Source organism: Drosophila mojavensis, unplaced genomic scaffold, assembly GCF_018153725.1.
Source record: "Drosophila mojavensis isolate 15081-1352.22 unplaced genomic scaffold, ASM1815372v1 contig_74, whole genome shotgun sequence".
NCBI lineage: Eukaryota > Metazoa > Arthropoda > Insecta > Diptera > Drosophilidae > Drosophila > Drosophila mojavensis.
Window position 1 is genome coordinate 1,671,281 of NW_025318899.1, and position 24,998 is coordinate 1,696,278.

Genomic DNA, 24,998 nt, shown 5'->3' on the forward strand with positions numbered 1-24,998 from the left:
TTTATGTAATGAGTACTTATAGTTCTTGAATTGCATAATAATTATCGATTTATGGAACACCTGAAGAAATTTATCATCATCGATATTTATTTGATATTTGCATATGATCAATTTTATAGGCAGATTTTGAGAAGATCTACGAAAACTTTATTAGCATATACTCGTATCGATTTCTGTATATCGATTACTTTTACCATAAATTTATAATGATTTCGCAATTTACATGGGTCTAATGCCCACATCAGATTATGATCTAGCTTAAGCCTATCCTATCGATACAAAAAATGAGAAAATGAGTCAGCTTTAGCTTAAAGCTAAAAAGTGAAAATGTCAAATTGTTAATTTTGGGTATACGCATGGGTTTCTTGGTTTCTTCTTAACGGATTTATGCATATTATTTTAGCAATTTCTCCCCATTGTCAAAGAGAAACAAACAAACAAACACACATAAAATTAATGAGTGCATTTGTGAGCCGAGAGTGAAATAACAACAAAAGCGTGGCAGCTACCACAACAACAACAACATATGGCCCACGGCTAACAGCTGATATATATCTTGTAAAGCAGTATACAGTATACATATATCATATATGATGATGATTAAGTGTTCGTATGTAATCATTTATGTTGGCGCACGCCCCATTTGCAATTGTCGCCTTAATTAAATGCGCTTTCATAATGAATTATATGAGACGGTTGTTTACTTACCCGGTAAACCACGGTCCCCTAGGGCCGTACAAGAAACGCTTGGCGGTCTTCCATTTCTTCCGTATGTGACTGTCGTTCGTTTTGTGCTGCAGTGCAGCATTTTGCAAGCGCTGCATCTCCTCCACCTGTCGCACCTTCCACGGCATGTAGATCTTCTGCTGGAACACCCGGCGATTCGTTGCCTGGAAGCTGGCCCGCTGCTTCGATGCCGCCTTGCACGCCTCATAGCACTCCGCCCAGAAGCGATTGATTGGCTCCCACAGATGCAGCTCGATCTCGCGTTGGTAGCGATCGTAGAGTGGCTTTACCTGCGGATATGTAATTATAGGTAAGCACAGTCGTCGGTTAACATATCACAAAATTTGATAGCTAACATAAGTGAGGTTTTATGTGACACTAAACGTGGATCAGTAATATCCTGTATATTATACACTGAAAAGTAATCTGCATAAAACTAATAAATAACTGTGTTATACACGCTTTTATCAGAAAATTCGAGATTAAACATTGATCAGTCATACCCTGTAAATGAGAATGTGAGGTTGGGGAGGTAAACTCATAATACACACAATAACAAAACAGAGCATTTCAAGCTGATCAACTAATTTATATAAAACATTTAAGACAATTAAAAAACTTATGTCTCTATACAGCTATTTTTACAGGGTATCGAGGCAGTTGATCAACCGTAGCCACACAGCAAACCAGCTTGTTTTCGCTTTCATTCATTCGCCGCGCACAGCTTCAGATGCAGAGCGATTCGGAACGGGTATTACGAGACGGGCACGACACGTCCGGTCAGGTTCAAGTTCAATGTGGATGCAGATGGTGCTGCAGCAGCTCGAGGAAGCGCCGTTGGCTCGTGCAACTCGAATGCAGTTTGGCCCATGGCACTGGCCAAAAACAAGTTTTACCCGAATTCAACAAATTTATTTTGTTGTTAGCCAATAGAAACAAAAGGAAAATTATAAAATCAGAGAAACATCCGCATTTTGGGTATTCTTTACATAATGGGTCTTACAAGCCCACTTGGCTCGAGGGCAGCCCCGATGGTTCCAGGGCGATGCGCCGTGAGCCGGGTGCTGCACTGGTGGGTGCTTTAATGGCAAACGCTTTGTCTTTTCGACTGGTTCCAGCTGCTGGCGACGTCTCCCCACCGTAGGCTGTCTCTGACTCTGACTCTGACTCTGCAGCAATAGCTAACAAAACCAGCCCACTTTCTTGCAGCTCGCTCAGTTGCCGAAAGAAAGTCCGACGAGTCGTGAACGGGTGCGCGCGCTAAAGCATTTACGCGAATCAAGCTCCAATAAAATATCATATATATATACATAAACAACATCTGCAGACCATCCCAACTGTTTGCCTCCAATGAAAGTTGTTGCTGCTTGCCTCAACTCAAATGTGCAAACCAATGTGGCGTTATCTACTTTATCTGTGCCTCGTAAGTGCTCGAACATCGAGAGAAGATGCAAAGAACTCTAAGTGAATAATGAGATAATGAGAATCTGCCAGCCATATGGCAAGTAGCTTGGCTTTAAACGAGCTGCAACAGCATCTCAAGTTGGCTGAGATCTTGAAAGAGGGAGAGATCTATTATAAATTCAGAAATATTGTATTCTAATGGAATTTGTGAGGCACATATTTTAAACGGGAAGCTTTAGGAATATTGTAGATTCTAAGAATCTCATCAACTACTTCAAGTAAATGTACAAATTGTTCATTTTCTTGCCTTCCTCTCAAGAAAGAAGTTTTCCGAGTTCTAGATTTTTCCATTAAAAGCATTTAGTAGAGATTTAAGAAGCTGCACTCAAAATAAATGGAGAAAAGTTATAAAGTGAATACCTAATGAGTTGCAAGAAGTCTACATTAGAATAGGGTGAACTGTGAACTAATATCTCCAAGTCTCAGTCTTAAATGAAAGCCTTTCCGTGCATTAAATGTTAGTCTCCCGAGCAAAGGATGTACTCGATCAGGTATCAAGAGAAATTCAGGCAAAGCAAGTCCCCCAACTACCGCTCCCCTTCCGTCGTAACTTTTCGAGTGCATTGCGCCGGTTAGGCTAATCCGTGTAGACTCCATTGTCTGTCTGTAAAACTGTAAGCAAAACAAAAAACAAAAGCATGGCAAAACGGATTACGATGCCAACTGAACCTGAATTTGGTGACGGTGTTGAGGTTCAATGCTCAACGAAACAAACGGTTGCTGTTGCTTGTTGCGTGTTGCAAGCGTTGTTGCATGCCACGCAGCCAGCCGGCAATCGATGGCAGCCAATTATGGGATGGGATATGGTGGAGCGAGAGAGTAGGGTGCAGCCAGAGAGAAAGAGGCACGTGATTACGTTACGTGCTTTCGCGGAAGCTACAGAAGCACTGAGCAATAATGCGTCATAGAGCGCGGGTTAAAAGTTAAAGGTTGACAAACATCTCTGCCAAGTTGTTGGCAAATAGAAAAATGGTTGGGAGAAAGTTAACATAAATCGTTAAACATTGACTTCTCTTACAGCTGCTGCCTTTGGCGCTGGGCGAGCACAGTCCGAGCAATGCCACAGCTCTAACTCAACTCGGAAACAACAACAGCAGCAGCAGCAGCACCAACAGCACCGAGTTGCTACCAATTGCTGAGAAACTCATACGCTATCGCCGACATCCACCGCACAGCAAACGCAGCAAGCATCGAAGACGCAATAAGGGACCCAAGACTAAATACGGACCGCCCAGCTATCCGGCGGAGCCTCCGATTAACTACTACAAGCACACGCCCTCCTTTCCGACGCATCACGAGTTGCCTGGTTTCTCGCTGGATGATTTTCAGCACTTGAAATTCGATGGGGCCGACTTCCAGATACCCGCTTCCAGCTACGAGGCACAGTCCATGGATCTGGATCTGTATAGCCATGGGGAACCGGATCTGTATGGCGCCCACAAGTTTCCCAGTCTCGAGTACAGCATTGCCGACAGCCATGAATCTCCTCCACCCTCGCTGAGCTCCTACGACCACAAGCCCCATCAGAAGTATGGCGTGCCACCGCAACACCAGAGCTTTGATTCCCCTAGCTCCTTTGTGTCACATCATTACGAACCGCCGCCTGCTCCGGCACATCCACCATCAACTAAATACGGAGCGCCCGCTGTGTCCAGCTATAAGCATTCAGCCTCCCTACCTGCTCCTGACTCCTACTCCATTTACGAGCACAAGATACCGAATTCCGGCTACCATCACAGCTTTGCAGAGCCCCCATCCAAACCCCCAGCACATAACACCAACTTTGAGATCTCCTACTCACCGCCCGCCTACGAGATATCCACCTCCTACCAGGCCAATGAGCCACAATACGAACACAACTATGCAAAGCCATCGCCTGGTCATAGCTACGAGCCACCACCATCGTCTCACAATAGTTATCAGCCTCCAGCTCCTGCTCCTGGTCATAGCTATGACGCGCCACCATCATCGCACGATAGTTATCAGCCTCCAGCTCCTGCACCTGGGCATAGCTATCAACCACCAAGCTCTTCCCATGACAGCTATCAACCACCAAGCTCTTCCCATGACAGCTATCAACCACCAGGTCCATCGCCAGATCATAGCTATCACCCACCTGCTTCCTCTCATGATAGCTATCAGCCACCTAGTCAGAGCTATCATCCTCCAACATCATCCCACGATAGCTATCTTCCACCAACCTCATCTCATGACAGCTATCTTCCACCCGCTCCATCGCCTCCTAATCTCGGCTATCAGCCTGGGCCCTCGCCTGCTCACGATTACCAACCACCACAAGACACTCACTATGCGGAGCCGCCGCCACTATCATTAGATCATGCGCCCAGCTATTCCCAACCGGATACCCATCAACCCGCCCAGAACTATCCGCAGGAGAACTATGCACCACCCTCAGAGGAGTTGCCTCTCACGCCCAATCACAAATTTCCCAGCTTTGATTTTCCCAAATCCAGTTACGAAGTGCCCATCTACGATCCCATACCCTTTGAGGCATCAAACAAAGACGAGCAGGAATCCTATCCGCCCATACTACCCGAAAATACGCCCAACGAGGTGCCCTCGGATGATACCCATACCGCAGGCAGCTCTCGTACGCCAACAAAGAGTCGCAAGCGCAAGCGTCGCCCCGCCTTGGCGACGGTTTCTAAAAAACATACGCTGGATGTGCCGGAGCTGCAGGAGGCTTACGATGCTGATGCCCATGTCCATGCGAGGGATACAGATTTAGATACAGCTGCTCATGGCTCTCGCCATGTGGAGCAGAAGCGAAAGTATGTCAGCTATGTAACGCCCTCGATAAGCCCAACCACAACAACGACAACCACCTCGGCACCCTGGAGTCCCATGCGTGTCCGCCCCACTTCCAGCAATGGCTTCATACCCACGGTGGTTACAAGCACACCACCAACGCGCAGCAGAGGTCGCGGCACTTCCCGCTTCCGCAGTCGTAATCCCAGCACCGAGGCCACCTCGACGGTGGTTACCATCGAGAAGTCTCGCTCGCAGAGCTATTACGACGGCACAATTGCGCCGCCCACCTATCAACAGTTCACGGTGGGGCGTGGTGCGAGGCCAACGCGACCCACTCAGCTGCGAGGTGGTGGCACCACTCCGGTCTTGAACGGCGGCACGGAGCGCAATGCGACGCCAAGGCGCACCACCAAAGGCATCTTCGATACGACGCTCTTCAAGACTCCCCAGAGCGATCGCGAAATGGAGAGAAAGCTCCTCGCGCTACGTCAGAACTTGCCAAAAAATCACAAACTATATTAACAGGAGACTTATATGTGGGGACTACGAGATAGTACTATCATCGCAACGGAACACGTAAGACTACTTTGGAGCTTGGAGCTAGATTTAGAAATAGTTTAAGACAAATTTAAATTAAATAAAACGGAAAAAAAGAAAAGAATCGAATTGTCTTGAATAACATTGGAAAAACGTGGGGCAAGGCTTTATCAAAATGTCAGCCAATTTATAATTACAGCCAGGTAAGGCTAGGTTTATTTGTTTACCCTTTGTCTAAACTACTGCTACTTCATATACATGTCGAAAATCAGCTACTTACCATGCGTTCCATAAAGTTGCGCCACTTTTTGCTTGTGCTGTACATTTGAAAGTCATTGAAGAATACTGGACCGGAGGACGTGGATGGAAGATCAGGCAGAGTGGTGTCCAAGTTGAAGGCGGAGCGGCATTTCTCCAGCAGCGCCTTCATTACAGGCATCAAGAACGAATACTCCTCCGGATTGCCAACTGGAAAACGTAATGAGAGCAGATGTAGCATAGCTATAAAACATGATTTCATCCTGTAGTCACCTTCAATAGCATTATCGAGTGCTCGGTTGATGCTGTAGAGCAGATAGGAAAGCTCGGCAGGATCCTCTGTGGAGCGACTTTGAAGTATGGCATGCAATTTGGCTGTGGCCATGGCTACAATACCAGGATTCGGATGATGCGAGCATTTGAGCAACAGACCCAGATACAAGCGAATCATATCCGACCAATCATCCGAGGAGCCCTGCTGGAATATCATCAGGGCATCGAGTAGAGCGAGCACGCCATCCAACAGCTTGGTGGAGCACTTCTTGGACTCATCCTCATTGGAGCCAAGCACCACCAGCTCATAGACCATGCGCAGAATATTTGAGGCGTTCTAAACATACAAATTCAAAGATTAAACAGAGAAAGTTTGAATTCGGATCAAGGTAATCCACCTCCTGATTGATGTGCGTTTGACTGCCATGCTCCGAGAGATCGAATAGCGAAGCTTGCACTGCCATTTCCAAGATGCGCAGGCGCAACGACAAGTGCGAGGTGATTAGCTCATTGTTTAATGCCAGCAAATTAATGCAGCCGAGCACCTGACCGCGCTCCTGCCAGCACTGCGGATGATCGTTGCCAATGCCGCGCCAGAAAACGTTGAATAACGTGTTTGAAACCAAATAAACCAGCTGCTCCTCGCTGTCCACATCGCCCTCGGCCATAAAGTCAAAGCCAGAGGTGCTCTGGAATGGGAGAAATATTAGATAATGCCATAGCCATGCCATGTTAAATATAGGAATACCAACCTCCATGGAGTCGCTCTTTTTGGCTGGTCCATGCGGCGATTGTGTGGAGCTTTCGGAGCTCAAAGACTCCTCGCGCTGCAACGAAACACTGGGCGTATTCTCCGTGGTTTCCGTGGAGCTGCCCAGCGTGAGCGACTCGAATGTGTCCTGAATGTCGTGCGTGGTCTGGCGTATTACCGAGAAGACGCTATTCACGTTCTCGACGACAGCGCCAGAGACAGATTCCGCGAGTTCTAGAAGCAAACAAAGTACGATTTAGTAAACTGCATTAGATGAGCGCTTCTGCTGCACTTACCCTTAATCTCGCTCTCTATCACAGTGGCTGCCTCGGAGACGCTCGCTTGAATCTCATTGAGAATCAGTCCACTGTCGCTCTGCTCGTCCTGCGAGTGTTGCTGCTGCTGCAGTTGGGCCAGTCCAATCTCCTGATCCGAGAATGTAATCAGATCAGCTTGCGCCAGGAAACTGGAATTGTCTTCCAGCAACACATCCATATTGATGCCAAAGCTGCGACGACGCTCCTCAACCGGCGGAATGCTCGTGATGGGCTTTCGAATGAGCAGGCGAGCAATGGACTCCTGCCAGCCGGTTTGCTTGGCTATTGCCAACGTCGATTGCTGCTTGACAAACGTCGTTTGCAGCAGCCGCTTGGCAATTTCCAGCTTCACCTGCAGATCACAGCTGCTCACATGGTAGACGACAAACATGAGCCCGCCATAGTCCGGCTGGGCGCCCAGCATTTCGTCCACAAGGTAAAATAATATCGTGGAGCTCAGCGACATGGGCGTTATAAACGAAAAGAATCCAGGAAACATGCTCTGCTCGCTGTTCGAATCGTATAGGCGCAACACCTGCTTATACTTCTGATGCACACGCGAAGTCGCCAGCAAGGCGCCAAGGAACTGCAAAAGGGGAGAGACATTAAAAGAGAAATTCCATCAAAGACGGATGCACTTACTCGTATGGCCGCCTCTTGGACCTCGCTGCTGTAGCTCTTGTCCACGAAGAAATTATAGATGAGATTTGCGCTTTGGGGCTCGTGCAGCAGCAGCACCATCTGATCCTTGCAGTTCTTGCCGCGCACATACAACGTCAACATCTCGAGCAGCTCGACCAGCACAAGCTCCTGTCGCACCGAGGCCAGGAAGGCAATTATAGCATTCACCTCCTTGATGTTCACATCCTTTTGCAAATAGAAGCGAACAATGCCGAAGAGCGTGGCCCGAATTGTGCGCGCATCATCGGTGGAGATGTTATCCGGTGTACTGTAATACTGACGCACTACGTCTAACATGAACTGAACGCCATAGCGTCGTCGAAAGTATTTCCGGTCATTCTTGATCATCGCACTCAAATATTGGGCGTGACCGAGTGTTATCTGGAACTGCAGACGCGACCAAATGGCAAAGTCGAAGACAATTTGCTCGTACAGCGCATCCAGTAGCTGGGCATTGCCGGCTGGCGTGGATTTGTGTGCCTGCAGGGATTCCATGAGCAGATGCGTAGCCATTAAGGCATTCACATCGAAGAACTGGGGAGGACAGCGCTGGAGCATGGTGCCTATGATGGCCAGGCAGTCGCTATTCAGCAGCTGCTGCTGATTGTTCTCATGCTCGTGGGTGAGATAGCGCAGCAGGCAGAGCAGACTGGCCAAGGGATGTTGAATCATCTTCCATTCAGTGTACATATTGGACGACAGCATTTCCCAGTCCGTAAACTCCTCGGCTGTGGGCGTCCTTAGCGAAGGGGTTGTTGGTGTTGGAGCCGCTTCTTCGTTCGTACTCCCAATGGAAACGTCCGCGTCTTGTTCTTTAATCAAGCGATGCAGCATGGGCAATATGGCATTGATGCCTCCGATGCTGTTGATCGTATCCTGTATCTTGATTGTCTTGCAGTACTGCGCACTTATTCGGCCTGGATATTTGCCACCTGGTATCAGATCCTGGCAGCTGCCATGCCAAACAGCACCAGGCGCATAGCAAAACACAAATCGTGAATTCAGCTCCAGCAGATCGTTGTCCTGTGAGAAGATCGAGCTGAAGTTTATGCCAGCATCGAATATGGTCTTCAGGCTCGTTGTGGGCTCTGCTAGCAGCACGCCACCCAGCTGGCCCTGCAGGCAAACCTGCTCGCCAAACACCGTATCCTGCATGCCAATGGGAAAGTTCTTCACATTGGGATCAAAGGCAGTTTGGGTGCGCAACGGTAGAGTAAAGTAGTTGGAAACCTGCAAAGGGATCGATAGATTACAATGCTAGTTGTTAAGAGTTCAGAGGCTTACATTCGCTGACAACGTGCGCTCCAGCAGACTGGGCAGCATGCCTTTGTAGGCCGATCCACTCTCCTGTGAGGAGGAGCGTGGCATTGATCCACTCTTGGCCACCTCACTCTGCTTGGGTGGTGGACCCAGCACGGCGCCGACACCGCACATGGTAAAGGGTTCATTCACAGCCTGCACTTTCAGCGTGGCGCTCAGCTTCTGCACAAAGTCTACATAGATATTGATCTGGCTGTAGGAGAAGGGACGCTTCGGCGGCGTTATGGCCACCGTTAGGTAATGCCATTGTCCATTCAGCAACGTTTTGGTGGCTGTAGCTGTGGTCAAGTATTCGCGACGCGTTAAGGCAGCCACCACCACGTTGCCGTTGGGCTGCACGAAGACCTCAAACCCACAGCCGCTGGCCGTGTGCAAGGTGAGCAGCATGCGCCTTGCATTCGACTCCGGCTGACTGAGTGGATTGAAACGCACGAGCATGTGAAAAATGAAGCCATACGATCCAGAGAGTGTCCAGTTCTTGATGTCCGGCACTAAGATGCCATCCGCTGGCTGTTCAATGGCGAAATATTGTGAGCAGCAGTTGTTGCCGCGCAGGCTCTGCAGCGCAATCATGACGACGGTCTAGAAGGCACTTAAGTAAGTTTTCCATTTTGATCTATTATTTCGAATCTTGCTCACCTGTTGCAGCTGCTTGTACTGTGCAAACTTTGTGCCCTGTCGCAGCAGGGCAAATATGCACTTTAGCTCCACGGGCACAATGCTCAGCTTGCTCAGCTCCTCGATCAGCTTGATCAGATTCTGGGCGCAGCTCTCGGCGAGCAGTTCGCTGCGCAGCAAGCAAACGCAAGCAGCTTTGACCACGCGACTGCCACAAGCAACAGTTTTACTGGGGATTGCAGATATGGATAGAGTGGACATATGTGGAATTCTGTTTCGTTGTCACTCACGTGCCGTAGTTATCCGTGCAGCCCTTGAGCAGCAGCACGCTGACATGCAGCTGCTCCTCCTCCTGAAGATCAGGCAGCCATTGCAGCAGCTGCAGCATGACCTCCGGCAACACCAGCAGACGCTGCTCCGCATTGTAGCCCAGATTGAAGCAAGCATCCAGGAGCGCAATAGAGGGTGCTTCAAATTCACGCATGCTGCCAAAGAGGCGTTCAATGCGTCCAGCCAGACGCAGCTGCTCTGCACAACGTGGCGAACTCTGTGTCAAGGCAGCCAACGCATCCATCGTGCTGCTCAATGTGGGTGTATGGGATATGTGCCAAGGCTAAGGAAGAGAAAAAGCTAATGAATTGCTTGCCATTCAGTCATAGCTATAGACTCACCCGAATACTTTGTGGCAAACCTATAAGCAGTTCCAGCAGATTTGTCTCGCCAATGGCCTCGCTGACATCGCCGCCACGTGCGTCCCTATTCAAAAAGAGCTGCACAGCAGCCACACTCGCGGAGAGTGCCGTCATATCAATAGCCACATCGCTGTCGGTGTCGCTGGTTATATCAAAGCTGGCAGCGCCGCTGGCAAAGTGCGTCGTCGCCAACAGCTGCTGCAGTGCATCACAATAGAGTTGGATTAATGTAACTAGATCTATTTGGCGCTGCAAAAGAGATAAGGAGAGTTAGCGAGAGATATTATTGCGCTATATGGCAACGTATAGCAACAACTTACTTCTTCTGGACTAGATTTTTGAAGTACAATGACCATCAAAGCGTAACAATTGAGGGCTACATGGCGCAGGCTGCTCGCGCTCTCCCACTGCTGCAGGATGCGCATGATGATGGAAACAGTTGCTGGGCATATTGCTCGCATGCCATTTCGCTGCAGTAAACGAGAGATTAAATATCCAAAACAACATACAGAGCACATACAGGGGGATGAGAGACAGAGAGACAGAGAGAGAGAGAGAGAGTGGGGCAGGGTAGGGGGAGATAGAGATACAGATGATAAAAGCGTTTTTAACCACTCACCAAATTATTATCACAGTTTAGAAGCAGCCCATCACCCGATCGATGGGCGTTTGTAGTAATTAGAGCGTTAGTAATATTTCTAGATGTTGAATTCGAGTTTAGAGTTTTCTGCACGCACACACACAATGGTATAGAATATTTTTAAAGATTTTCTTATTCAACAAACGTCAACAATATGAAAAACGAAATGAAATTTTGAATAAAGCAGTGAATAGAAAAGGAAATATCTAAAGACGGAGTGCAGAATGCAACAAATGTTATAAATAAATATTAATTTAAATAGGTTCAATATCATTTACAGGAAACTTAGACAATTTACAGTTTTTTTATGAAACACATGAATGTAGTAACAGATTGAACAGAAAGGAAAGAATATATAGGTCATTAAAGATAGTAAGTAACAAAATAAATATATAATAACAATTTTACAGCTCGCTATAGCATAATTAACAAGAAGACAATTTCGAATGAAAATTACGAAGCAGCGAAATGATATTTGAGTGGGCCAATGTGCAGACGGGCTACAATTTGTGTGCTCAATTAAAGACAATCGTAAATAGATAACAAAATTAATTTAGATGGTTTATAGATTAATTCCGTGACAGAACTTCAGTTCTGTACGCTGTACCTGAGAGCCGCTGATAATGGCTCCTAGCACATGCAGCAGACTCTCTCCGATGTCGGCAAACTTCAGCAGCGATTCGTTCTGAAAGCAATCTGTAAGGCAAAACAAAAACGAAGTATACATAAATACCAATAACAACTGAGATAAACGGGCCACAATAACATACCATAGATAAAGGGCACGATTTCTACGTGCACCGCATGCGGCTTGTAGGGCAATCGGCTATAATCTGCCAATTGGTTGCGCAGAAAACTGCGCCAAGTTAGATAAGGATCGTACATGACCTCCAGAAATGATGAAAAACTGCGGAACAGGTGACTCATTGCCAGCGAAGAGCGCGGCTGCTCCATTTGCTAAGTAGAAAATACAGAAACAAAACTGTTTTATCTTGCAACAGTTTCAGTTAGTTGTGCGCTTACCTGGGCAAACACCTTTGTAAGTATGGCGATTAGATTGGGCTTGTACTCGTACTTAATTATGGCCAATATATTGTCAAAATGCCGGCAAACTATAACCAGACAGTCAATCAGTATGGCCACCTGTTCGATGCCCTGCTCATCGAGATTATCCGTGTCGCACTTATCCCTCGCTACGATGATGAACTTGCCAATGGCGGGCAGCAGCTCGTCGGGCAGCCGACCAAGATGTGGTCCATTGTCTGGCCGCACCTCGTGCCACAGCGGACAGTGCTCAGACTGAAAGTCCAGTTGCAATTGACTGCGCCAAATGTCCACAAAGCGTGCCACAAACTCACGAAAATATGTTTCGTCATTCTGCAGGAAAATGTGGCAAGAGTGTAAGCAAGGGCCAAGAGTTAAGTCTGACTGTGATTATATAATCATGCAAAATAGATATCTGTTTGTCCATGGCCATTAAGGCGCGGTCACTTTCTGCGGTGATTAATGCAAGCGAATTCGCAAAAAGAAATATAGGCGAAAAAAACACGTCACCTTCCCCGCCTGCAGCAACGGAACAACAAAACAAAAGCCGCCTGCTAATTCCAATCAGAATCCTCCCTTTGCTTACCTTGGTTGTGTATTGCACCCACAGGTTGTAAATATCCTTTTTGTTGTCCATTTTTGTGCGGTTCAGCTTTGAAAAACCATTTGTTACTATTTTCCAATCAGCGGCTTCAACAAAAAAATTGTTTACTACGAGAAGAAGAAGAGTCAGAGACCAGCAACAGCAATAAGAATAGTTAAAAACAAATTAGCCACTGCACTTGCTTAAATACAGCAGAAATTTCTTATTTTTTGTGCTAATAGTAAGGAGAGCGCACTTTGGCTTCAAACACTTTTATAAAATAACAAACATTTGTCAAATAGTAATTTTTTCCATTGCACGGCGAGTGCTGCAAGCCACAGCTGATAAGCAGCTGTTCTAGAGTTGCCAGCTGTAATGCGATTAATCGACTTATTATGGCGGCTATCGATATGCTTATGTTGAGTGCTGCAAAATGCCGCTAACGGAGGTGAGCCATTTGAAAATATGTGGGACGCCTGTTCGTATGCAATGCAATAATTTATTATAACGCTATCACAAATTGATATTGCACCAATCGCCGTTATGTACTTTTGCGAAGTGTTTCCTCCTAGATAGTTTTACGCTTTTTGTTTTCTGGCTATTTTCTGTTTTCTTAATGCTGCAACAGGAAACTTTTTTGAAAATTTAAAAATGCATTTGTTTGTAGGCTGCTAAATGCGTATTTATTTCGAGATTTTTGTTTCGCTTTTTGTTTTCAATTCTAGTAGCATTTGTTTGTTTTTATTTAATTTTTTACATGATATTAGCTAGTAGTTGCGCTTTGTTTATCTTTTTTTATCGTTCATGCAAATATCTTGTTGACAAACTATGTGTGGTGGTGTGTGTGAGTGAGTGTGTATCTTTGCTTATCTTTGATAGATTATTCGCAATAGGTGCAAGTACCGTTGCAAATGCATCTATTTTCCTAGGCAACGTGTTTTGAGAGTATTCGCACTGGTTTTATTTTGTATTTTTAGAAATATTACGATTAGGTTTTTTTTTTTTTGCTTGCATTTTGGGTTTGGTTTTTCATTGTTAATATAAAAAAGGAAACATTATATTTAGTTCTAAATTATTATGATTTTCTGGTTTAATGCATAAGTATATATATTTAAAAGTTGTAATTGAATAGCTTGAACCATTTTCTTTCTTTGTTTTTAATATCCTATAAATATCATTATCCATATATATGTATCCATATATATATATATGTATATATATAATCATATAATCTTAATAAAAATTAATATGTAGAAGAAAAATCTTATGCCTCTGTTTCCGTTAGTTAAAGCTGTGAGTTTTTATCCGCATTAAGATTAGAAGGATAACAATTGTTATTATTATAGATATTTTTTTCGTAAATTAAAATAAAATTTCGTTTTAAATATACTTAGGCTGCTTTTTGTATATATTTAATTAGTTGTTATTTGAAACTAAACTGCTGCTTAATCTTTAAATTTAGCAAATATCTAAAAAGAAAATAAGGAAAATGCAGCGTGACTTTTTTTTTGGTTAAATTTTTTTTTTTTAGATTTTTTATTTTGCTTTGCTTTTTGGTATCGATTGTTGCGAATAGAAAAATAATTCAAGTAAATATTTTTATTCTTTGTGTATATGTATTGTGTATAAGTATTATAATTTGCCTTTTCTTTTTTTTTTTTTTTTTTTGTTTTAGGTATATAGGTATATATAGTACTTCATCTTAAATCTCTCTTCAAGTGGTTTTTGTTGTTATTGTATTTGTACCAATTAAAGTAACACTGCTTACGTACAGCATTCTCCCACTACTCGTCATACTGTTTTTCCTCAACTAACAGTGCTTTCGATCAGTATCCTTTCCATGCTGTTCCTCATCTAGTAACACTACCTCCCATCGTCCTTCCATTTCTCGTTTTTCCTTCTCTTCATTTTCTGTTGCTAAGCTTCTGTACTTCTGTATTTCTCTTTGTTGTATATTCATAATATTCATTATTCATTTTTCATATAGTGAATAGAGTGAATACTACAATGTACCGTTAATTTTGAAATTGTTAAGTGTGAGTGTATGTGTATATTTTTGAAAGCTTATTTGAAAATATTATCGTTCGATCTATCATAAAAGAATTATATAACTGCAGTTGCGTGAGTGTTCAGTGATTCATAAGGTAAATATATATATGTATATCTATATATATACATATGTATATGTCTATATCATAGTTTTAAGTGTGTCTCTAACAGCTCTGAAGGTATTCAGGTTCGTTTCGCATTTACATGCATTGTTTGTCGATTGTTTTGGGTAGAAATACTTTGGTTTTTTTTATTTGTTTTTGCTTGCTGCATGGAACCGCTAGTCGAGCAGCGGTTCATTTTCCGAATCGGAATCTAACATTTTCCAGACCATGCGCCTGACGTTTCAGACTGCCGCTGTCGGCCCAGGGGGAGTTGAGATACTCGTCGTCATCGTCTTGCTCAAGTTTCTGAAATTAAACCAAATAAAGAAAGTGAATGGAAAGCACTCTGTGAATTAATTTTAGCGGCTTTTATATATACGGCTCATGAGCCGAACCAATTCATTTAGTATTAAGTGAACCAGTTTAAACACGAGCCTTTTAAGTGATCTGCAGAACCTGTTCTATGAACCCTATCATTGAATATACGAAAAATTGACCATAAACGAAATCGAACCATGAACAAAACAAAATAGTTTCATGATTCAAAACATGAGCATTCAACTATTTTCATTAAACAAATTTGTAAATATATCCATTAGCCTAGTCTTACCCTTGCACTGAGTTAGATGTTGAGAGGACGCCATTTTCTAGCGAATCTCTAGACAATTCATCGGCCATTTGCACCTTCAGCTGATGGCCGAACGAATTGATCTCCGAGTTGGGCGTCATTTGTGAGCCCGCTGGAGACTGGGCGATGTAGTGGCCGGATTGAGTGGTTATCGAGCCACCCTGGGATATGCACCTGGTCATGCCGGGCCCACCATTGGGCAGGACACCCTCCAGGCAGCTATCATTGGTCGTGGAGTCCATGTTAACAATCTGACTGCCAGCTGCATTGTCAGCCAGAACTGCTCCATCGCTATCATCAACAGCATCGATATCATCGATGTCCATGTCCTCGGCGTTCTTGTCGAGCGGCGCCGTCTCCTCATCCTCATTGTAGATCTTAAAGTAGGCATAGGTCAGATAGATGACCGAAATGATGAACGATGGAATGGGTATGGCCATCGAGTAGACCAAGTTTAGCGTATTCTGCCAATAGTCCAGATCGCTGATCACCAAACTGGGATCCACCTTCGAGTAATAGCAAGGAAACTTAATTCCGATCCTCATATAGCGCTTTAGCCAAATTGTACAGTTCAGCATGGGCGGATAGCCACAGCCCTTGACATTGGGAAACAACCGGGCACCCACATAGTAGTAGGTCGAATTGAGGCCCATGAGTCCCTCGTTCAGCTCAGAGATCTCGTCGAAGGGGCGTCGCTCGCCAGTGATCATTGTGTTCACAGCATCATCTGTATCCGATTCCGAATCCTCTATCAAATAGCCATTGGAGCCATCGGCATCCCCGAACTTCATCTGCTCGAATTGATTCGTGGCCATGGAACCGGTGCTGTCCACATCCATGTCAATGCTATTCCCAACCAGACCATCGTACTCGTAGTCCCTCAACGCACGCTCGTAGCGATCCGTGCGCTTCACAGGCGGCAGAATACGTTCGGCTTCACGTAAATTGATGTGATATTCCGTGAAGTTGAACTCGTCCGTGAAATTGTAGAGATTGAGGCGATAATTGACGCGAATCTGTGTGCACGTGTAGATGTCCTTGGTGCAGCCCTCACGGCACGACGACCACGAGCAGTTCTTGGCTCCAAAATAGATTTCCGTATCGTAGGTCTCACACAGCGCCGGCACCTCCTCGAACTGCATGAAGATCGTCGTGAAGGCCGGCTCAATCACGAACGGAACCAGAAACAGAAACGCGAACAGGCTAAACGTGCCGAGGAGTATGAAAAATGCCGTCGTATAGAAGAGCAGCTTCTCCTTGGTGGTGCGTTTCTCGTGCTCATCTCCCATACTGTGGCTGTTTCAATCGATTAATCGCTATCGATATCCGGTCTAGTTACACTCAAATGGCGCAAGGTCTGGCGGGGCAGGCAGGCAGCAAAAAGTTATTGGAGCGCGAGAGAGGGGGGCAGGCAGGCAGGCAAAGTGTGTGATGTATAATTATATATATTTACTATATATATATTTACTTAATTACTTCTAATTATTTGTATAGATTTATTTTAATTACTGAGTGCACGCGCAGTCAGCTTCAATCCAAGTGTAGCCGGGCGCTGCTTAGCTTAAGCTATTTATCGATTAACGATAACTATGAGCTACTATTTAAACGGTTACAACTACGGTGCAGTTATATCACAGGGCGAGTCGAGTACGTGTTACGTTTTTGCTTTTGCTTTTTCAGTTGCTGTCGTTGCCTCTCCATTGCTTCCTCTTCAGCTCTCATCACAGCAGTAGCCACCGCTGAGCAGGTGGAGCAGCAGCAGCATTTTGCCTGCAATATTTGTTGTTGTTGCTCTTGATATTGTTCTTGGTGTTGTTGTTATTGTTGTGCGCAATTAGTCTAAATACAATCCAGGGATGCGACACAGCACGCATGTTAGCCGTCATTGGACACTCTGCAAATCCTGACCAGCGGCCCACACAGAGGCTCACACACACACGCACACTATTACACTTGCCTTGGCTGTCTATGTGTATGTGTGTGCTGTCAACCTTTGCTAATTGCTTTATGCGTCCCAGCGGAGATGTTTCGTCAGCAGCATTCGACGTTGCAGTCGTTTTGCTGCTCTGCTTTGCTTTGACAGCAGCAGCTCCTCGCCTCTATCTTCTGCTCTACCCTTTCCTCTTTGACTTTGCTTGATTATTTTATGACTGCGGCAAAAGGCTGCGCATATGTGTACGTGCGGGCGTCTGTGTGTGTGTGTTCGTTTACGCGTGTATAGGTGTGTGTGTGTGTGTGTGTGTTTGCCTATGCCCAATTTTGAGTAACGGCTTCTCACTCTGCTTGCTGTTGTTGTAGTCGCTGCTTAGCTTTTAGCTATTTAGTTCATTTGTTGTTGCTTTTGTTTTGTTGCTTTTCATTTGGAGCAAAATAAAATAATGCTGGACGGACAAATGTTGTTTTTTCTTCTGCAATTATTTTACTTATTTCCTCCTTCGCCTTTTTTCTTCATTTAATTCACTGCGCTCTTCGCTCTGTGCTTTGTCCTTTGCGCTTTCTCACACTATTCGTGCGGCCACGTGCAGCTGAAACACTGTGCGTCGCAAGCATTTGCTAAAGGGGGTTGAGTTCAAAATGCCGTTAGACGCGTACATGCTTAATTTACACTTGTAAAAATGCTTTAAAAATAGTTCGTTCGTTTGTTCTTCTTCTTGTATTTTTTTTTTATATTAAACGCGTTGGCATTTTCATTGGCTTGTTATTTTTATGTAACCACGATTGTGTGCATAACTACACAGAAATACATATTTATACATATTTATAAATATATATATGTATAAATGTCTGTGTGTGAATGTACATTTAAATGTGCTTGTTATTCTTAGCGGTACTGTTGACTGAAGTTTACAGGGGCACAGCACTGCGACGCTCGTGTCCCGTTGTATTACGAAACGGAAATATGCCGCCGAGCAGCAGCAGCAGCAGCTGCTGCAGGCGAGGCCATAGTGTGGGTAAGAAGAGTGAGGAAGGTAAGGAAAGCAGGTGTTGCCAACAACTGGCGACAATGAGCTCACATGGGCGGCACTAATAACACTACTTCAATGGAGTTGCCTGTAGCTCTCCAGAAACAGTGTCGTCTGCATAGGTTGAGTGGGGTGTGTAAAAAACTACATATGTATATAAAAATTGGAGCCGCATGTAATTTTCAATTCATTTGGCACGCAGGCCAGAGAGTGAATGGGATAGAGATAGAGTAAGAGAAAGAGGGATACGGAGACGGAGAGAGGTGGCGACACCATGCCAAACAATATTATGCGGCATGGCAGTGACTCGTTGAGCGAGCGGGGCACATGGCGAGTGGGGGGCGCCTTGGCGACTCCTCGTGCTTTGCACGAAACGATTTTTCATTTGCGTTTTGTGATTCAATTCGAGCCCAGCCAAAAAAAAAACAGGCAAGCAGGCAAGCAAATGGGCAACCGATTAAAATGGTGGCCGAGAGAAAGTCGAGTGTGGTTTGGTTAATTCTGTTCTTTTATGACAAACATTGCCCAATGACATTGTTGTGGTTAACACATTAAGCCACGAGTGTCTCGCTTGGCCAGTGGCCACTGTGACGTCGCACGCACTCACACAGTGACACACAGCAGTGGAGTGTGCGTGTGTAGCTGTTTACTCAAGGTTCAGGTTACGGTTACGCATTTTCAATCAGCAGAAAACAAACGGAACCTGAGCTCATTTACAGTATTTCGAAACAATTTTTAATGACCTGATTGCGCGTACGGGTCAAAAGTTCAAAATACAAAAAAAGAAAACAACGCACACAAACACACACAAACACGAATACTCAAGCATATTCACTTTTTGTCATTTTCGCTAGAGCCTCGGACCGACCGACAAAGAGGCGACAGCAATAAATGGCAGAGACAACGAGACAAGCGACAACGACGACGGCTGAACTCTTCACCGAAAGGACTGCCACTGCTGGCGTCGCTGCAGCTGAACGCTGGCTGAGCTCTAGCACGAGCTGAGCTTTTGTGCTGCGCTACACAAGCACACTCATACACCCACAAACACACTCACTGAGAAGGCGTGCGGCATGCGCGACAGCTGGCAAGCTTTGCAGCCGCCGAGCCAAACAATTCGTAGAGGCTTAGCGAGAATCGTTGCCAGCCTAACATCAAAGCTCTCTCTCTCTCTCTCTCTCATATGTAAAGCTTGCAGCAGTAGCAGTAGCAGCAGCAGCAGCAGCAACAGTGGCGACCACCCCAATGGATGACGTAAAGACAGGCACGGCCAGGCGCATGCGCCCGCCCAGCGACAGCTGCTCTCTCGATTGGAAGAAATGTCAGAATATTTTTGTGGCGTAAACAGCAGGGAGAAAATGTGAGCCGCGAGCCGTGCACGTCGCACTGAAAGTATTCATCTGTTTGGAAAATCACTAAGGAAAATTGTCGAATCAAATCAAATTTGCTGCCTTACAATAAATAAGAAACAACAAAACTGCGTTCAAAGTTAACAAACTTATATTAAGCAATATTAAAATAATAAAAATTGTGCTGCATTTCCATTATGAAACGCCTTTACGTATGCGTGTGTATGTGCTTGTGAGTTGTATGTGTTCGTGTGTCGCATGTGCTCCTTTCAGTGTGTCCGCCAGCGTGTGTGTGTGTGAACGTAAATAAACCTCAATACATGGAACACCCACAACTTTTTACATGTGAGTAACGAATCATATTCTAAGAAATAAAAGAACTGAAAGAACAAAAAGAAATGAAAGTAGAAGAAAATGCAATCGACCTTCTTTTTGATATGCAAGAAGTGTTGCCTACTTAGCAGCGCATTCGACGTTTTACCCAAACAATAAGCAACATCGCCTCAATCAAACATTTGTGAAGTTCCTCAATAACAGTTGCCATTGATTATTCAATGGAGAACAGTTGGAAAAACGGAAGGAAAACATATTATTGTGAATATTTTATAGACAGCTAAGCTAACAGCTGGACTATTAGTTGTCACTTTAGCTGGTAAGTCAACAAAGGAAGGCCCTCTCAAAGGCAAGCGGAAGGGCAAAGGATATTATTCCCCATAGAGTGTGTTAAATCAATTTTGTAAAAGCTTTTATGCTCGACAAGTCGTTGGCCAAGTGCTAAATTAAAATTATAAATAGGCTATAAACTGTGAGTAAATTTAATCAAATTGCATGTGTTACAGTGTGCGTCATATAGAACAGTTTTTTATAGAATAAATAAAGGGGGGTTTTCCTTTTAAGATATATATAAATATAAGTGTATATATAGATACTCATATTCAATATAGATAGATATATTTTAAATACGCCTTTAAGTGACCGTTAAGCTAAAATGAATAGCAAGTTATTTATAGTTTAACGTTTATTTCCAAAGAAATGTCAGTAAGCAAACAAATCCCACTCATTCAAATTTACCGCCCATCGTATAGCAACTTTGCAGCAAGTTGGCAGCCCTATGCTTTTTTATTTATTAGCAGGGTTGCTTTCACTAAGATAACAATATATCGATAGTTTTAACAACAATCGCAAGTCAGCTAAAAAGAAATATTTAACAAAGCCAACAAGTGAAATTTGCAATTAAAGCCGTAAATTTGCCGTCACTTTGCACAAATTGAACTGCCCAACAAATATTGAAGCATGGGCGCCGCCGTACTGCCTATTCTATTCTTTACCTCTCTGTGGGCCGCCGTTGGCATTGGCGGCTCGATCATTACGCCCCATGGACCCCAAAGGCAACTGATTCAATGCATCCTAATGCTAACCGCCGGCTGCTGTTGGCTTTTCTGGCTGTGCTGCTACATGGCACAAATGAATCCACTCATCGGACCGAGACTCAGTCGGCGTGCTATACAGATCATAGCCGACTCCTGGAATATGCCCATCAAGGAGGGCTAACGAAGGGAGGATCATATGGAGCAGGAGGAGTAGCATGAATAATCGTATTAAATCTCTAATCTTTTTATATATACATTAATTATACTACATTTGTTAATATTGTGCATTCCAGCGCAAATTGTAGAGTAAATATATAAATATATTTATACACAATGTAAACACACATTAATAGAGTCGAACGTCACAAACGCCCACCTCGCTGACCCTGCCCTGCATTCAGCCGAGAGGCCGTGAGCAGATGGAGGCGTGGCATGTGTTTCAGTCACGCTTCAGCTTAATCAATGAAAGCAGCAGCTGGCAGCGGTAAGAGGCAAAGGGCGAGTGCAACGCAAGAGATGGTCAGGAGAGAGCGTAAGGGCTTTGGAATGCGGATTATTGATTTCTTGTTTGTTAATAGAAAATGCGCGCGCAGCGCTTTGATTTGTTGAAAGAGCCTGAGAGAGAGATAGATGAGAGCAAGGCTGAAACTGGCGGCATGTTGTCGGCGGTCAGGATGGCGACGACGGCAATTGAGAGAAAATACGAACTGCACTAGCAGCAGCAGCAGCAGCGATTCAGTGCGAAAAGTGTGCAAAGCGAAGCGAGGCGAGGTTCCCAAAAGGCAGCAGCAGAAATTAATAAAAGGAAAAAAAGCCAAAGCAATGCCACAGCTGCTACAACTAAAATCGAATATTAGCAAAAAGCATAAACTATCTGTTCAATAGTTAATTACTAATAATTAAGTTGTTAATCTAGCTACGAGTTACAGTTAAAAAAAAAAAAAAAAAAAAAAAAAAAGAGAAACGAAAGTTTTTCGCACAAAACTTTTATGTCACTAAAATCGATAATAGATTCAAATTGTGTAAAATTTAAGCGAGCTGCAGGAAAAAAGATTAGTAAAGACATAAAAAACAAGCGCATTACACACGAGCTTTAAATCTGGTTATATAACGGACACACACACAGCGAAGGCGAATCGATAGGACACGCCAAGATGAAGCGCAACTAATTGGCCAAGCACGCGAGGCATTAGCATAAGCGAGAGTAAAAGAGAGCGAACGAGCGGGCGAGCGAGAGCGAGAGAGAGAGAGGGATAGATAGTGTGACAACATTCTGGCCGAGATTAACGTAGAGTAAAGCGCAGCTACAGTCATGGGCAAAAAGAAAGTGCCCAGCGAGGATCTAATTGTGCCGCCACAGGACAATCGCATCTGTGGCACAATTTGCATATGCCAAATGACGCTCGTCCTCAGCTCCGTGGCGTTGGTCTATCTGACCGTAGCCATCTATATGCCGTCGACGCGTGCCTTCAAGAGCGGCATCGATCCGACGCCCGTCATGTGCACCACCACGCGAGCCGTCAACAAGGAGGGCTGCGAGTGGGGCAGCTGCGGCGAGTGGTGTCTGAGCAAAACCTCCGGCGCCTGCATTCAGATCTATGTGAACCTGCGCAGCAACGGCACGAACCTCACGTTCCAGAACTGCACGAACTCGGCGAACAAGACGTGCTACGGCATCGATCAGGATCGCGCGGACAAGGCGCGCTGCATCAACGACGAGTGCAAGAATCTCACTGGCACCTTCAACTGCACCGCCGGGCAGTGCTTGAACATAACGGACGCCTTTGAGTGTGTGTTCCACAACAGCGATGCTCCGGTCAAGTGCTCCGGGCGACGTGGCAAGATCAACTGCATGGACATCAGCGGCTTGTTCTCGTGCAGCCGCGGCACCTGCCGCAAGATACGCACGCCCTACAACTGCGATAGACGCTGCGTGGATATACCCACCCGGAATAAGAACGTGGTGGTGCTCAGCGGGGACAAGGTTTACCTATCGCAGTGCCAGAATGCCATCAATGCGGAGACCTTGGAGGAGGTGTGGAATGAGTCGAGCGACAACGTGGCCATGACATCGTGCTACTTCATCAAGAACACCTCGGATCGAGTGGATGCCGTAGACTGCATCAACGGATCGACGCTGGAGCACAATATGCTTAGTGACTTGACCAATTTTACATATCTCAGTCATTTGCATGTGTCGGTGGCGACGCCGGTGCCGGAGATAGCTCCGCCCGACGTCGACTTAACCATATCGAATGAATCGAAGCTGATGATCAATTTGGAGGGATGTGTGAACACGCTGATGGATGAGTGCAAGGAGTTCCTGAAGGTGTTCGGCCGGGATGGCAGCGATCACAATGCCCGCGCACGCTTCCCCTGCTTCTATTCGCCATCGAAGAAGGATATTGTTGTGGCCCGGTTCGATCTGGAGGTCACCTATCGCCAGTTCGTGTTCGCGTCGGTGGTGCCGTCGGTGCTGTTCGTGGTATCCTGCTCGGTGCTGCTGCTATGCCAGCGCACCGTCTATGTCGGCGACGATGCCAAGATGCGCTTCAAGGGCTGCGTCGACACGGACACCATTCTGTCCAAGAACAACGTCGGCGCACCGACCAACGGTGACATGGGTGGAGGCGGTGGCGATGAAGTCATGGCCCTATGAGATCCGTCACGTAAGCTTAACATAAAGAGCCTCTTCCAACTAGGGTAAACACACACACTTAGGCCCACTGTGCTACGTCGGAAAATTGCATTGCTTAATTGACAAACGATGGGTAAATCGAATGAACTGTTACTTGTTCACCTCGTAGTGGATCCAACTCTAGGCGAAACACTATAGCGAGCCTGTGCGCAAGTAGCGTTAAAATGTTTAGTTAATTTAGACTTAGGCGCAATCTCACAAACATAGAAATCCTAGGTTTAAAGTCCTATCAAACACTCTTACAAAAATAATTTCCCAATAATGTCGTACTATTCCTTTCTCAAGATGTTTTCAAATCTGCTTAAAGCAAAATCGGATACCATCTTTCATAAACACTCCCCCTACCCCTCACTCCAACCTACTTTAATATGGAATAACATATAAGAACTCTTAGATCAAAGCTTTAAAAACCTTTCTTGGATTTGCTCTTCAAATCGTCTCTCTTCTATATCTTTGCAGGCATTCCTCTGCTCCAGGAAGACAGTCCGGTTCATCAGACTGGCGTCTTCGCATTGCAATAAATGGAGTTGGGCATAGTAAACAATCGAGTAACACTTTGTAATCCTTCCATCGAACTACTAACAGACCACACACCTGAGCGCAGCTTGCTAAAGGACACTCCTGAGCTAACAGCAAACACAAAAACGAAACGAAAAACTATATAAAAACTCTATACATATAGAGTGATATCTATATACACCACATGCGAGGCACGTGAACAATTCTCGAGTTACGAACACAAAGAACCGAAGAAGAGAGGACAATATTAGTATAATTTCTATATTTGAATTCGATTTTCTATTTATTTTTGGGATAGGCTAGAGAGGCGCGCCATCTACTGAGAGTAATTAGCGTTGGGCATGGCCTGGTTGATTGATTGATGCTTTAACTTTAAGTTAAGTAAAGAAGAAGAAAACTAACAAGAACATCTATAGGGAATACCTTCAATGCACTCACATACACAAGCACCCAAACACACACACTCACACAGATACTCACACACACTCACAGAGGGAACTAGAATCAGCCCTTAGGAGCAGGCAAACAAAATTCAGCAAATGGTCAAACGGTTTGGAGGGATGCGTGATCAAAACTAAGAAGATTTATGAAATAACAAAATGAAGAAGAAGTTAACCTTAAACTAAATTAAATACATAAAAA

General features: G+C 45.0%; 5 protein-coding genes across 8 annotated transcripts in view; 3 read left to right on the plus strand and 2 right to left on the minus strand.

Moving 5' to 3' along the window:
- Window positions 1–13,034, minus strand: part of LOC6586558 (neurobeachin-like protein 1) — a 34,913-nt gene extending 21,879 nt beyond the window's left edge. The window contains exons 1-17 of one of the 2 annotated variants that reach the window (XM_015160408.3): window positions 12,680–13,034; window positions 12,073–12,426; window positions 11,820–12,006; window positions 11,657–11,745; window positions 11,029–11,136; window positions 10,730–10,879; window positions 10,389–10,658; window positions 10,008–10,330; window positions 9,739–9,946; window positions 9,064–9,681; window positions 7,741–9,009; window positions 7,078–7,684; window positions 6,783–7,015; window positions 6,429–6,719; window positions 6,031–6,367; window positions 5,780–5,967; window positions 709–1,016 (exon numbers count right to left, since the gene is read on the minus strand). In XM_015160408.3, coding sequence (XP_015015894.2) covers window positions 709–1,016; window positions 5,780–5,967; window positions 6,031–6,367; window positions 6,429–6,719; window positions 6,783–7,015; window positions 7,078–7,684; window positions 7,741–9,009; window positions 9,064–9,681; window positions 9,739–9,946; window positions 10,008–10,330; window positions 10,389–10,658; window positions 10,730–10,879; window positions 11,029–11,136; window positions 11,657–11,745; window positions 11,820–12,006; window positions 12,073–12,426; window positions 12,680–12,730 — 5,591 coding nt within the window. In that variant the 5' untranslated portion in view covers window positions 12,731–13,034. The remainder of the gene's footprint in view (window positions 1–708; window positions 1,017–5,779; window positions 5,968–6,030; window positions 6,368–6,428; window positions 6,720–6,782; window positions 7,016–7,077; window positions 7,685–7,740; window positions 9,010–9,063; window positions 9,682–9,738; window positions 9,947–10,007; window positions 10,331–10,388; window positions 10,659–10,729; window positions 10,880–11,028; window positions 11,137–11,656; window positions 11,746–11,819; window positions 12,007–12,072; window positions 12,427–12,679) is intronic. The other variant, XM_002012133.4, reaches the window with a different exon arrangement.
- Window positions 1,935–5,629, plus strand: LOC6586862 (extensin). The gene is made up of 2 exons (XM_044010086.1): window positions 1,935–2,149; window positions 3,211–5,629. Exons 1-2 carry the CDS (start codon window positions 2,108–2,110, stop codon window positions 5,482–5,484), a joined length of 2,316 nt encoding a protein of 771 aa, XP_043866021.1. The 5' UTR covers window positions 1,935–2,107; the 3' UTR covers window positions 5,485–5,629.
- A 1,944-nt stretch (window positions 13,035–14,978) lies between the features above and the next one.
- Window positions 14,979–19,350, minus strand: LOC6586559 (protein tipE). Of its 2 annotated transcripts, XM_002012134.4 has the most exons (3): window positions 19,256–19,350; window positions 15,440–18,010; window positions 14,979–15,135 (listed from the first exon to the last, which is right to left on the minus strand). In XM_002012134.4, the coding sequence occupies exons 2-3, from the start codon at window positions 16,744–16,746 to the stop codon at window positions 15,072–15,074; spliced, it is 1,371 nt and encodes a 456-aa protein (XP_002012170.1). In that variant the 5' UTR covers window positions 16,747–18,010; window positions 19,256–19,350; the 3' UTR covers window positions 14,979–15,071. The 2 variants fall into 2 exon arrangements, with proteins under 2 accessions (XP_002012170.1, XP_015015895.1); XM_015160409.3 differs by lacking the exon at window positions 19,256–19,350 and having other exon boundaries at window positions 15,440–18,107.
- Window positions 19,351–19,359: 9 nt separating this feature from the next.
- Window positions 19,360–24,992, plus strand: LOC6586561. 2 transcript variants are annotated; one of them, XR_006357732.1, is made up of 2 exons: window positions 19,360–20,114; window positions 24,297–24,992. XR_006357732.1 is itself a non-coding variant. In XM_002012136.4 (2 exons), exon 1 carries the CDS (start codon window positions 22,452–22,454, stop codon window positions 23,796–23,798), a length of 1,347 nt encoding a protein of 448 aa, XP_002012172.1. In that variant the 5' UTR covers window positions 21,576–22,451; the 3' UTR covers window positions 23,799–23,808; window positions 24,297–24,992. The 2 variants fall into 2 exon arrangements, 1 of the variants encoding a protein (XP_002012172.1); XM_002012136.4 differs by lacking the exon at window positions 19,360–20,114 and adding an exon at window positions 21,576–23,808.
- LOC6586890 (V-type proton ATPase subunit e) lies at window positions 20,919–21,479 on the plus strand. The gene has a single exon (XM_002012459.4). The coding sequence runs from the start codon at window positions 21,063–21,065 to the stop codon at window positions 21,318–21,320; it is 258 nt and encodes an 85-aa protein (XP_002012495.1). The 5' UTR covers window positions 20,919–21,062; the 3' UTR covers window positions 21,321–21,479.
- Window positions 24,993–24,998: the final 6 nt, after the last annotated feature.

Bases quoted from the DNA above. Each gene is read 5' to 3' on its own strand.
- LOC6586862 (XM_044010086.1), top strand. From the start codon at position 2,108: ATGTGCAAACCAATGTGGCGTTATCTACTTTATCTGTGCCTC. The intron at 2,150-3,210 runs GTAAGTGCTCGA...CTTCTCTTACAG, and splicing joins ATCTACTTTATCTGTGCCTC to CTGCTGCCTTTGGCGCTGGG.
- LOC6586559 (XM_002012134.4), bottom strand. From the start codon at position 16,746: ATGGGAGATGAGCACGAGAAACGCACCACCAAGGAGAAGCTGCTCTTC. The intron at 15,136-15,439 runs GTAAGACTAGGC...GTTTAATTTCAG, and splicing joins ACATCTAACTCAGTGCAAGG to AAACTTGAGCAAGACGATGA.
- LOC6586890 (XM_002012459.4), top strand. From the start codon at position 21,063: ATGGGCGCCGCCGTACTGCCTATTCTATTCTTTACCTCTCTGTGGGCC.
- LOC6586561 (XM_002012136.4), top strand. From the start codon at position 22,452: ATGGGCAAAAAGAAAGTGCCCAGCGAGGATCTAATTGTGCCGCCACAG.